General features: G+C 62.0%; 1 protein-coding gene across 4 annotated transcripts in view; it reads right to left on the bottom strand.

The window, feature by feature from the left end:
* Nucleotides 1-2,589: 2,589 nt before the first annotated feature.
* TEX264 (testis expressed 264) overlaps nt 2,590-13,248 on the bottom strand; it is a 27,306-nt gene continuing 16,647 nt past the window's right edge. For all 4 annotated transcript variants that reach the window (XM_025044851.1, XM_015587151.2, XM_015587150.2 and 1 more), the window contains 2 exons: nt 6,549-6,717; nt 2,590-3,166 (listed from right to left, as the gene is read on the bottom strand). In XM_025044851.1, the coding sequence (XP_024900619.1) occupies nt 2,874-3,166; nt 6,549-6,717 (462 nt within the window). In that variant the 3' untranslated portion in view covers nt 2,590-2,873. The remainder of the gene's footprint in view (nt 3,167-6,548; nt 6,718-13,248) is intronic.

Here is a 13,248-nt window from a genome sequence, read left to right as displayed (position 1 = left end):
CGCTCTTCCTCTCCCAATCCAGCCTCCGCCTCCCTCCAGACTCCTCCACCGCCCCGCGCCCTGCGCCTCCGGCTCGGCTTCTTTGCGGGGCCGCCGGCCCGGAGCTGTCCGCCGCGTGGTGCTGAGTCCTCCGGCGCTCCCCGCTCTGCGCTGGAGCAGGTGCCTCGCGGCGCCCTCCACCCCGCAGTCAGACTGCGTCCCAGAGAGCAGTAGGCACGGGGCACGGGGCACGGGGCTGGGAAGGTCACTGAGCCCCGGGAGAACAGCACAATGCTGTGGGTTCCCATCTGCTAGAGCAAAGGGGCTGGCCCTAGGGTCGTGGGGTACCACTGGGGGACAGGTAAGGGGGCACGTAGGAGGTGGGTGGAGTGTTTACACAAGTCTGTCCCTGCCCTAACAGCCATTCCCCCTGACTCGTGGACTGCAGCTTAGTCCACATGCCAGACCCAGGGTGGGGGCATGTGTCTTCCGCCCCATGTGAGAGCTGGGGCCTGAGTCACTAAGAGGAAGACCTGGCGGGGGGTGGGAGGTCAGAGGAATCTGGGACCTCCTCTTCCTGCAGACGACCTTTAAAGCTACCTCCCCCCCCCACACACATATCCAGACACCCAGCCTCGACTTTCCCCCTACCCCCCACTAATCCCTACCCTCATGCGCAAAGGGTATTATTTATGGTAAAGAGACAGCAACCTGGGGTGGGGAGGGGGTGCTGCCGGGCCAAAGACAACGGTCAACCCTGGGAGACATGCTGGGGCTGGGGGGGGGAGGAGCTGGGAAGGAGGCACCTGAGACGCTGCTGCGTAGGAGGCAGCAGGAGCAGAGGGAGGGCAGCTCAGAGAAGACGGTGTGGACTCTTCTCCCTTCCTGCAGCAGAATGGGGAAGGACGCCCCTGGACAGGGGTGGCAGATAAGCTGTGGCGCCAGACTGCGCTGAAGGGTGTGGGGAGGGGACCTGTGCTATCTGCCCCCAGCAAGCACACACGCTAACAAGTGCTCAGGAGCAGAGGGAGGGCAGCTCAGAGAAGACGGTGTGGACCCCATACACGTCCCCCTGGCGCTGCCCTCTCTTCCACAGGTGTCGTTAGAGGCGAGGCTATTTCGGACATGCTAATGAGCCTATGCCAAGCCTGGGCCCCTCCAGCAAACACACCTACATGTGCACACGGTAGATGGGGGAGTAGTGACAGCAAGGAAGGACAGGCTTTTCCCCAGGACACAGAAACCCGATGCCCTACTGCTCTGGAAGGAGCGCAGCTGTGAAAGACAAACACATCACACCCAAACAAACAAACTCCATGGCTGATGGGAGGTGATATGGCAGCGGGATGAGGGCTCAGAGCTGTCAGACAGGCGGGAGAGACAGACGGGCTGTCTTTTCGCTCTGGCTGCTCTCACCCTCTCTGGCCGGCTCAGAGCGACTGCTCCCTGGGATAGGCGAGTGATGGGCCAGGCCCCTGGAGCACAGGGCTTGACAGCAGCAGGGTGCCGAGGAGGCAGGAGGCACACAGCAATCCCAGCCCACTCGCCAAGGCAGCCCACAAAAATCATGGCTCTAAACACAGCGCCAGCCCCAGAGGCCCACTACACGGCCGGCAGCAAGCGGGCTGCGTGGTCCCATCACCAACACGTGGACACGCAGCTACACACCCGGCTCTGCAGCCCCACTCCAGCTGTAAACCCCCAGCCTCACACGGCCATACACGGCAATACACCTAAACACACAACCACGGCACAGCCATATGCACAGACATAATACACAGCTTTAAATGTGGACACACACAGCTGTACACATGGAGTCACAAACACATGGCCACACACGTCGACATGTCCACACACACACAGCTGCACAGACCTACAGCTTTACGTGTAGACACAGGAAAACTGCACATGAACACACACCCACACAAGAGCTGTACACAGACACAGAGCCACACACACACAGCAGTGTAGGGCACGGCCCCCACAGCAACGCTCGCCAGCCCGCCTCATAGCCCTGTAACACAATCACACGCAGTTAGACACACAAAGCCCAGCAACGCGTGCACATAGCCATCCACACAAATACAGCCCCACCCAGCCAGTCACATCCTGATGCCCACATAGGCAGAGCCTCACCTGGGACCACCACCAGCAGACCCACCCATGGTTACACACGCAGAACCAAAGGTAGGCGTGTGTGTGCACATGTACACAGGCAGTACGCAGACACCGGCCAGCCTAGTGAGATGTCCTCACCTGCTGGGCAGATGCCAGCATGAGCACAGGCACGCTCGAGCCACAGACACAAAGGCACCCCTTGGAGGCAGACGAAGGCCTGGGAGCTTCCCACCCGGGCGTGCTCAGCTCTCATGCCCCCTGCCCTGCTCTCCAGCCGCTCAGGGGAGCCTCTGGGACTGCTGTAATGGACGGACAGCTGTCCACTGGGGGCCACAGAGCAGGGAGCGGAGGGCCTCCCAGACCTCCTTCTCCCCCCACTCAAGGGCACGGGGCCCTGTTCCTTCCTTTCCTTAGGCTGGGGGTGCCCCTGCCTGCTCCCGGCCTGTCTGCACAGGGCTCCCCAAGGTAGAACAAACAAATGCACAGCCCAAATCCAGGTGAAACAAGAAAATCATTTGTTTTATTCCGAGTCCTGGAAGCTCCAATGAGAATCTGAAAAAAGATGTAACAGAGGCAGCAGCCCAGGGGCTGGCTGCAGAAAACAGTCCACGGCCTCCCCGGCCCTGGGAGCCAGGAGGGCAGTGAGGAGAAGGCTTAGCTAGAGGCCGGCGGCGGAAGTCGGGGTCCCAGCCTGGCCGGAAGGTGAAGGAGGAAGAGGGCTGAAGAGTCTACTCAGTTCCTCAGTGACTGCCCCAAAGGAGGGCGCGGGCCATGGGTTACTCTTCGCCCTTCTCAGGGGTACTGAGCTCCCGGGGCCACTTGGGGGTCCCCAGGGGCTCCGACTCAGGACTCGGCCTTGGCTCCCCCAGGGGTCCCTCGCCTTCCAGGTCCAGCTCCTCAAAGGACGACCCACTGGCGCCCGACTCGCTGTAGCTGTGCTCGCTGCGGGTGTCGCCGTCATCCCAGCCACGGCCGCTCACCCCAGGGGACAGTGTAGCCGCTGAAGTCTCCCGACTGCCAGGACCCACCTCCAGGCTTACAGAACTCGTGTCACTCACTGTGTCAGCTCCTGTGCCAGGAAGAGGGAGCACAGGTTAGCTGGGACCCCCACCCCCTCCTCGCAGAGAGACGGAGGCTCTACGGCCAGCCCAGTAGCTCATGAATAATAAAGGCGCCCCAGGCTCAGGAGGGTCATTCTAGCTGCCCTCTGCCCTGACTGGGGCTGCAGTGACTGGGGGTGAGCGAGGGGGGGAGGGGAAGGAGGGCAGCCTGCTGTGCATGCCTCTCCCTGCCCCGAATCAGCCCCGAATCAGCCCCGGCTCCCTGCATTCCCACAAAGCCTGCTGCTCCCCCCTCCCCCCACCACCAAAGTCCATTAAGGACCACTCAGCCCCGAGGTGAGAGGCCGAGGGTAGAACAAAGACCCGAGTGGTGGCCCCTCCTCCACCCCCATGTTTGTCCATGGCCAGCTACAGAACACTGCCCACAGGCGTGAGGACAGAATGGACCAGGAAGCCTCCTCCCTTGCCCTCCTCCCCCTATGCAGGGTTCCGCAGGGAGCAGCTTGTCCAGGAAGTCAGCGGCCCCCACCTCTGGGCCATGCTGAGCCCCCATCTGAGGAGAGGCTAGGGCATGAATGGGAAGAAGTCCTGAGAGATCCCCAATCGGTTGCCCAAAGGAGGGTGCTGGGGTGAAGCACTTTAAGGGCTTTCTCCTCTGTGCCCGGGTCACCCAGAGGAGCCCTTGCTCACCCCCAACAGCTGCTGGTTCCTGAGCCACTAAGCAGCAGAAGGGGACCTAGGGAGCACCCCACTGGCAGCCGGAGAACCCTGACACAGTGCTGAGCTGGGCTGAGGGTCCAGACCCCCCCAGCCTGTCCCTCCCACACCCACATGTCCCCCAGGAAGCGGCCCTTCCTCTGCCCTGTTGAGGAGCAACCCCTCAATTCCTCTCCCCAAATCAGAGGCACTGACAGCAGTTGGGGTGGCAAGGAGGGGCCAGGAGCTCAGGCCTACTGTGCGTAGGACTGTGGATTGAGGGACGGCTGATGTGCCTGCCTTCCTGTGAGAGCGGGAAGGGGCAGCTCTGAACATCACAGAAGATGAAGGGGCCAGCTTCCCCAGATCCTGTCTCCATGGCGATGGAGCCCCGGGCCAGGCGCAGCTGGGGACTGCTTGGCCTTTCAACTTGTCCTGGAACTTTGAGCCTCAGCTGGGGTCTAGGGTGGGGGTGGGGGAATTTGGGATCTGCTCCCTGTCCAGTCCCCTTGGCCCCAAGAAGATGTTCCCTGGGCCCTACTGGCAGAGGTACAGTGAGCTCTGCTCTGCAAGCGCCAGGCTACTCAGTTTTCTTGCTGGGACCCCAGTCATGGCTCCCAGGGTACAGCCTGGGCCACACCCAGAGTTAGGGGTGGTTCCCACTGACCCTAGCTTAGGACATCTGCCCCTCATTCGACCCTTAAATGATGATCAGTGTCCCAGGGGCTGCCAGCCTGGAAGAAGCAAAAGAGGGGGCCTGGCCCTCTTAAACCATCATGTTCTTCCTGCCCATTTGCCCGCTGGCTGGGATCCAGGTATGAAAACCTCCTCCGCCTCCCAGCTCCTGGGCTCCAAGTGATCAGAGGAAGGAAACCAGGGGCTCCCCCTCCGGCCAGGGCCCAGCATGCTGGGAGGAGGGCAGCCCCTAGGGACATGTGGACACTTCTGGCAAAGGAGTACAAGGCAGGGAAGCGGCGCCCCTCCAGTCCCACCAGTCTACGTAGGAGGAAGTCCCCGAGTCCTGGGGCTGTCCCAGGGTACCGATACCCGCAGGGCTGCTGGGGCAGGGAATGAAGCTGCCACCTTCACCCCAGTCCCACTTCCTCTGCTGCCCACAGCCAGTGCAAGGAGATCAAATATTCATCGCCTCCCTGGAGCTAAATAATACATCAATGTAATAACAGGCACAAGGCAGCTAATCACCCCCTTTCACCTCCCAGCCTGAGAGGGGCCCCAGCAGGGAGGCAGGGACAGGCCAAGCCTTGGGTGGCTGGGCACCCACTATGCACTGCCATGTAAGTGGCATGCACCTGGCAGGCAGACTCCCAGAGTCCGCCCCGGGTGTCAGGACAGGCCCTGTCAGAGAGGGGCAGATCTCGCGGCCCCCACACCAGGGAGTGGGCGGGCGGGCTGGTGGGGAGGACAGGGCCAAGAGCTAGGGGTGTGGGAGCCTTGGCTGCAGCCGGCTGTGGCGGGTGCCAAGGAGTCCTTTGCCACCCCGGCAGGCACTGTGTGTGAGGGAGGCTGGGTGGGTGGGCCAAAGAGGGGGGGGAGGCAGCAGAGAGAGGTCGAAGGAAGGCCAAGGTGCTCTCCCCTTCCTGCAATGAGTACTGCCTGGGCCCGCTGACCTTGTGACACACCCCGTGCCCACAGTAGGGACACTGAAGAGTGTCTGCCGGGTACCGCCAGGCGGGTGGGAGCAGTGCCCCACGGAGGTAATTAAGTGGCAGATGAAGCTAACTGTGTTGGACACAGTCCCTAGGGAGTGGAGACTGCCTCTCAGCACCCCCACCCCTGCCAACCATGCCTCTCTGGGGTGACCTTGGCTGCTGAAGACTGGATGGACAGAGGGAGCCTCCTAAAGAAGGAAGTGATGAGGGACACCGCCCCTGACTGGCCTGCACCGCCCCCAGCTCTCGGGCCTCCACTCACAGAGGCCCCGCCGGCACAGCCAAGGGTCGGACCCCCTGCGACTCCTCGGGATGTTACCCATGAGGACAGCCCACCTGGCCTGCACCGCCCCCAGCTCACGGGCCTCCACTCACGGAGGCCCCGCCGGCACAGCCGAGGGTCGGACCCCCTGCCACTCCTCGGGATGTTACCCATGAGGACAGCCCATGGTCACAAGAGGTCATGACGGGGGTAGGGCTGGGAGCGGGCAAGCATCCTCTGGCCAAGACCTAGGGCGTGAGGGCTTGCTGCAGTGGCAGGGGCTGGGCACCGAAGCGGCCCCCTCTGCCCGCTCTCCGGCTGCTCTTTGGCAGGGAGGTGGCTGGCTCTGGGTGGGACCCCATGCCGGGGGGCAGGAGAACATCTTCCGCTTCTTACCTTCCAGATCCAGTGCCAATCTTACTTCCTGATGAGCCCACCCAAGTGACGCCTTTCCCGAGCAGCCTCAGTCCCCACCCACCACGAGCACCCAGCTGTCTGTGATCTGTGTCCCTAAGGGTACTCCTGCTGCCTCTGGAGGGAATCCGGGCAGAATCTTCGCGTCTGTGTCGCCAGGAGTAACGTGCACGAACCCACACACACGTGGACCCACGTGTCTGGGAATAGGCAACTCTGCTTTTGAGTCCTGGGGTGGACACTGGACACCCACAGTGCAGCCCAGCCAGGAGGAGCCTCCTCGACCACGTCCCGCACACCCGGAGAGAGGGCTCCAGGCAGGCCGGCCTCGCTCCCCACCCTCCGTACCTGTGTCGTCCACCTGCGTGTCACTGGCCTCGGCAGGCCCCCGACTTTTCCGCTCTGTCTCCTTCACCTCAGGCACATAGAAGTCTCCCTGTCGTGCCAGTGGGCACATGAAGTAGATCTGGTCTTGTTGGTAGATCTCCAGCCGAGGGTGGGCACACAGCTTCCGCTCCTTGTCAGGGAGGAAGGGGAAGGATGAGCCCCACAGGGCCCCTGACCTGCTGGTCCCCGAGTGGCCCCAGCAACTGACCATGGCCGGGTCCCAGGGGACTCTGCCTGCTGCCCCAATCCCCCTCCAGTTGCAAAGCCCTGCTGAGGGGGCACACGGAGCCCCTAAGGGCAGACCCCAAACTCCAGGGGGGCAGGGGTCTGAGGATCTAGGGGTCCTGGGGACAATGTCCTAGGACAGGAGCTAAAAGAACCCCAGAGCCTGGCACTGCCAATCCTACGTGTGTGTCTGTTTCAGAAAGCACTGGTCTTGCAGAGCCATGGAGCTTAGCATACCGGGTCACTCCAGGACAGGGACCCCACAAACTACAGCCCCAAGAGCCCAAGCCAAGCCAAGATGTGACCTGCCACAACTTCCATCCCAGGACCCCTGACCTCCTCTCCAGCCTAGACAACACTGACTGACCAACTGACCAACAGACACCAGGAGAGGCCAGCGCGCTGACCCTCAGGCCTCCAGGCCCTGCCCTTGCAGACACGTTCCTGACAAGTCCTGGACAGGGATTCCAGGCCAGCTAAATCCCTCTTCTCCTCCCACCCCACTGCAAGTTCAGGGCTATGCCAGCCTCCGAGACTATCGGATGTGGTTGGGTCGCTGCCCTTCTTACAACAGGGCCATAATTTCGGCTGAGGGGCAGCCCCGAGGCTGGACAGGCAAGCGGAACGGGTATGTCTAACAGGTCGTCATCCTCGACTCCGCAGCGGGTTGAAGTACCAGCTGATAGGGTCCCAAGTTCTGAGACAGGCACTCCACGACTCTGAACGCAGAGCCCGAAGCTCCCCAACCCGCAGCGCGTGTGGGTGGGGAGGCGCCAGAGCTGGCCGAGGCAGAGACAGTCAGAACAGGGTCAGCTGCAGCTTGCTCCTGAGCCCCGCCCCTTCCTACAGCAGAGCGCAATTACCCACTAAGATGACCGCAAGGCCCCTGGCCTGTCACCGCTCACCCGCCAACCTTCACAAGATGGCTATTTATAGCGCCCGCCTGGCTCCCACCACGAGCTCTGAAGTGAGCTTTCCACTTAGCGGTAATGAGACACTGAGCAGCCGGTGGGGAGAGGCCACTCCAGGACTCCGCTCGTCCGCCTGCCTGGCCGAGCCTAGGCTGAGGGTTCCCCTCTAATCAAAGCAAGTGAAGAGGGGTGAAAAAGAGCCCCTGGGAGGAGAGAGGAAAGAATAAGCCTAAAAGATTTCTCCGGCCGGGGCTCTCAGCAGCCGGCTGGAGGCAGGATGCATCTAGGCCACGTGGGGGTGGATGGCCAGGCCAGCTCGGCCTGATTCCACGGATGACCCAGGCGAAGACTTTTATCCTAAGTCTCCCTGTGCTCAAACGCAGAGTGGGACCCTCTAGCCCAGACACTTGTGGGGCCAGTGAAGGAAAATCATTTTTAACAGTTTGAGTCTGATCTTTCTTTGCCAGCCTGGGGTGCTCCTTGGGCCATCTCCGGAGCCCACCCCTGGCCCCTCCCGTCTTTGGGTACACCGATGGCTGCCTCCGCTTCCCCACCTGCCCACACACTCACACCAGCCCTGGTCCTGAGGAGGACGTGGGCCGAGAACACGTCGGGAGGCAGGAGCTACCCGGCTTTGGGGCCGTTCTAATGCCAGCACTTGGGGGTGGGCATCTGCCGAAGCCAAGCCCCACTCAATAAAATGGGTCATGTCACCAGGGCCAGGGTGGCCCTCCGAAGGGTCAGGTCTTCCCTGTTGGCCAGAGGGAAGAAAAAGGAAGAGGGCTCCCAAAGCCCATCAGGACGGGACCTTCGCCAGCATCTCCATGCCCTGGGCATTCCAAGCATCCAAAGGGAAGGCCCCTTCATGACCATCAGTTACCTGGTGGCCCATCTCTCGAGGGCTGTAGACAGGTGGCTTTTGGGGGTGCTCCCAGGAACCAGAGCCTGTGCTCACCCAGAAATTCCGGGGACAGTGGAGCCCTACCCCAACCTCTGCCAACACTCAGGCCGCCTGCCTGGTTCCCCTTTTGGAAGTCACAGGGATAATAAGAGGGAACGGTGCTCTCTCCACCTCCCCTCCGAGCTGGGCATCACGGTGGGCCGCACCAGGCAGCCACCCTTGCCACCTGCTCTGTCAGCCCCCTCATTGGCAGGCGGGAGGCAGCTCTGCGGCTGCTCTGCGCATCTGCCTCCTCCGGAGAGCCCAGCTCTGAAGTTGCCTGGCTGTGGACAGCCCCGTTGCCATGGAAACTGTATCCTCCATCCTTGCTGTAGCCTTCATCTCAAAGCCATCGGGAGAACGGAGGAACAGGGAAAACAGAGGAGGGAGAGAAAACGGTGGCCTGGCTACGCACCCCTCCTTCCCTGCCCAGTCCCCGCTCCTCGCAGCACCCCACACAGGGAACACCGCTGCCCAAGCCTGCTCCCAGGCCCCTGGAGGGACAGCCTCATGCCAAAGGCCAGCCCGGCCCTACCCTCACCACCTGGAGGCCCCTGGCACTCTCTGTGGAGGGAGGCACGAAGCTAATTAAAATCTCATTGACAGCTCAGCCCCAAATCATTTTAACACACGCTAGGTCCTGTCAAAACTCAGACTTGGGGGCAGAAGAGAAGGGGCAGGAAGAAGGCAAAGGTACAAACCTCCAACCCAGGCCCACGGGCATGGGACGGGCTCACGGATGTCCTTGCAGCCTCCCCTGGGAGACCTGTCTCTGTGCTCTGCTCACTCAGCAATAGTGAATCCAGTGGTAGCTGGGGATGGAGGGTGAGAGGCAGGACTGGCCATACCCCCTGTCCCTAAGTGACTGGGGGAGAGGACGAGACCTTCCCCTCTCGGGAAGCGAGGGCAGCCTCGGGCCAGCTCTCGGGGCCCCGCTGCACGTTGATGAGCCGGTAAGTATTGGAAAATTGTTGAAGGAAGGCGAGGCCAGCTGCCTCTCCCTCGGCTAGCCCCAGGGAGCCCTCAGAGAGCAGACTGCCAAGAGCCAAGGACGCCAGGTCAACGCCACACTGGGCTGGTACTGCTGGTGAACGGGACCCGGAGTCCTCTCAGCCCTGGGCACACCCTTTCCCATGGCCAGGTGAGGCCCGAGGAAGCATCACCAGGACAGGGGAACCTACTCTGGCCACTGAAGCCACTGGCCATCGGATGATGCCACAGCCCAGGGCAACTCCCTCCCACACGCAGACTCAGAGGGACCACTGGGCCCCTCTCCACGGTGGAAGAGATGCGGATGTCCACAATCCTCCCCATCTAACAGGAAGAAGCCAGCTCATCAGGCCAAGGTGCCACCTGGAGCTGCTACAAACAGGATAGAGGCATTCTAGTCCCCAAAGCTCCAAAACTCCCCACCCACCTGGACCTCCCACAAGCAGAAACAAAGGGGAGACGTGGGACACCGCCCACAATGCAGGGATTTCCAGGAGATCTCAGTCACCAGCACTCCCCCCACCCCTGCACCCACACTGGCTCACCCCACCGCCCGTGGTGCTGGCGGGCAAAGGAAGAAGCAGTGCCACAGGGCCACTGCCTCGGCCACCACGGGGACACACCACGACACCCCCTCCTCGCCTCAGGTGGTGCTCACCTCCCGAGTGGGGGACGAGCTGGGCCAAGCAGCTGGGCCAAGGCTGCCCACAGGCCCACAGCGCCCCTCCGCCCCGCCGGGAGGGCTTAGTGAGTGGGGGGCGGGGAGACAGGGCCTGAACTACCTTCGCCTGGCGTTCTGCTTCGGGCAGGTGTGGGGGGCAAAGAGTCAGGCCCGGGTAGAGATGGAGAGTGGGTCTCACTCCTGGGCTACTCAGAGCTCCGTGACCTCAAACCCCCAAAAGGACGCGGTAACGAGTGCAGGCCCAGGACTGGGTCACGCATCTCCTCCATGTGCTCTAGGCCCAGAAAGGAATGAGGTCTGCTGTGTCCATCTCCACCCAATCTCCACTGCCACCTCCGGCCCACTGGGGTGGGGGGCCCTGGCCCTCTCTGTTCACCCCGAGCTGCCCAGCCCGGCCCATCCGTCTGTGGCAGGCTGGACAGCTGGGCAGCCGCGCAGCCAGCAAACAGCTGTTGCATCCCACCCGAGGTGGTGGCATCTCTTCGCTGGGTGAAGCGAGGCATGCTGATTTTTAATTACACAGACATGGACGCACACCCGCCTGCACACAGCAGTCCCCGTGAGCGGGGCTCAGACCCTAGAGGCCCCTTAGGCAGCTGGCCTGCATTGCACGTGCAAAGTGATGGGGAGGCACAGCAGGGGTAGTGGCTGGAATGTGACACATTGTTATTATTCTGCTCTGGAACTTCTGTCAACTTCCCCCTCCCTGGCCCCCTCTCCTTCCCACTGGGCCTCCCAACAGCCTCGGCCCAGAACCTGAACCTGTCTGCGGGGTGGGAGGCGACAGAAGGAGACAGCTCTCGGGGCCCTGCGGTGCCAGCAGGGAGAGCCTGCGAAAGGGTTACTGAGCACCTCCCCAAAGCTCTGAAAATGGCAGGCAGAGGACAGAGTGAGAAGGGGCCATCAGGGAGAGCGGAGACAGGGCAGGAGGTGGACGAGAGAGCTCTAGTCAGGAGCCCAGAGCCTCAGCCTAGCTACTGGCGGATGGGGGGCTTCTCCCTGGATCTCAACCTCCCCAACTGTAAGATAAAGAGATTGGAATAGGATCTCAAAAGAACTGAGAAGCTGGAAAAGATGAATAAAAACACCTTTGCTTAAAGATAAGACAACTATATACTTGAAAACCCCCCCAAAAATCAATGGAGAAACTACCACAGATGTTAAGATCAGAAAACACAAAGCACGGCTCATTTTTATAAACGCTAGTCAGACAGTTAGGAAAGATAATGGACGCGAGCAATGATGGCCTCCTGGGGGCCGGGTCTAGCCCAGGGCCACTTAGGAGCCCCGCTGAATGGCAGGAGCCTGGGGAAGACTGCAGAAAGGGGAACGGGGTGCGGGGGTAGTGAGGAGGGAGGCGTCCGCTGTGGCTGGCACCCCAGCCCGCTGTGCCTGCTGCTGCCGCTGCCTGAAGACTTTTCATTTTCACCTCCGAGTCGGCAGCCGCCATGCAATTTACACTTGTGCTCACATCCCTGCGTGCCCAGGACCTGGCTCCCTGGGCGGCCCTTGGGGGGGTCCCTGGCGGCGTTTATTACTCTGCCCATGAACTTCTGGGAGACCAGGGTGGGCCAGGGCACTGAGGAGCAGGGGAGGGTGATTTCCTCTAAGCAGGCACAGGGGACACAAGCCCTTACGCGCCCCTAGTAAGTGGGTGGACCGGGAACCCCCTGGCCCTACAGCCATGCTCAGCCTCTCTTCCCCAGGGCCCAGGTGGCCCATACCCGACCCCAGCTCAGCCCTGCTATGGCCTTCCTGGGCCTGTGAGGAGCAGAGTTAGCACTCCATGGGGAGCTGGGGGGCTCTGTCCTGGGACCCCACCATTCTCCCTGTGGGAGGGGACCACAGCTTCCCAGGCAGCCCGGCTGCCATGACAAGCTCCACGGGCCCCTCTCCAGGGCCCGGCTGCTCTCTGCAGCATCTGCGCAGTCAAGGACCTGGAGCCCCGTCCGGACAAGTGACGAAATGCTGCTGACTGATTACCCAGCAGCAGGAAGGCTGCTCGGTGCAGATGGAGCCACGAAGCCAAGCGCCTGGGAGCCGGAGGAACCAGAGCGCGCCAGAGGGCAAGGACAGGTGGGCGAGTGCAGGAGCCCTAACGCCTCACGCCAGACTGGCGCCTCTGATCTCCGCTCGCCCCTCAGGGAGGCCCTTCCCCTGGAGCCGCGGGTGTCCCGTCTGCACAGCTGGACGCTGGCCTCTCCTTATCCAAGGGCTCTGCTGAAGGGCAGAGGTGCTCTGCTCTGCAGGACAAGCCCCCTCCTCGATCCCGGAATCCCAAGCTTTCTGGAGAAGAGCAACAGAAATTTTCCTGTTGAGTCCCATCTGCCTGGGGAAAGAGGCTCCCTCTGGATGGTGACGGCCAAGCCCACGGCACCATCCAGACAAGCCTCAGCCCCCAGGGTCCTGCAGGGCTGCCAAGCTACCACATCAAGCTGGTATTTTGAGAGTGGTAGCTCCCACGCCCGCCCCAGCAAAGGCTGGCTTTGCGTTTTCACTCCTGGGGTAGGGGAGTGGGGAGGGGTGAAGCCAAAGGGGCCGAGGAGCAGGTGCCAGGGCCTAGGCCGGCAGAGGGGAGGGGCCTGGCCTCCTGCGAGCCCTCCACATCCCAACATGCAGGGGCGTGGTGGGGTCCCCTCTTGGCCTGGGGGGATCAGCGCTACTCTCAGCTAACTTGTTAACCTCGCCGAGAGTTCGGCCGTGGCCTCTGGCTCTTCCGCCCACCTCCCTGTGCTCAAGGCCTGTTCCAAAGCCCTGTCTGCACAGGTCAATCACCCATCTGCTCAGACAGCATCAGTGGCTCCCTGGAGCCTACGGGACCCAGCCTCACCTCCTGGGCCCACATTCTCGCTCCTCCCCTGTACTCCAGCCACAACAGATACATAAGCCTCGCCCAAGCCGGCGCCTCTGCTG

This window comes from Pteropus alecto, unplaced genomic scaffold (genome assembly GCF_000325575.1).
Source record: "Pteropus alecto unplaced genomic scaffold, ASM32557v1 scaffold53, whole genome shotgun sequence".
Classification (NCBI taxonomy): domain Eukaryota; kingdom Metazoa; phylum Chordata; class Mammalia; order Chiroptera; family Pteropodidae; genus Pteropus; species Pteropus alecto.
This window is presented reverse-complemented; position numbering and strand designations above follow the sequence as displayed.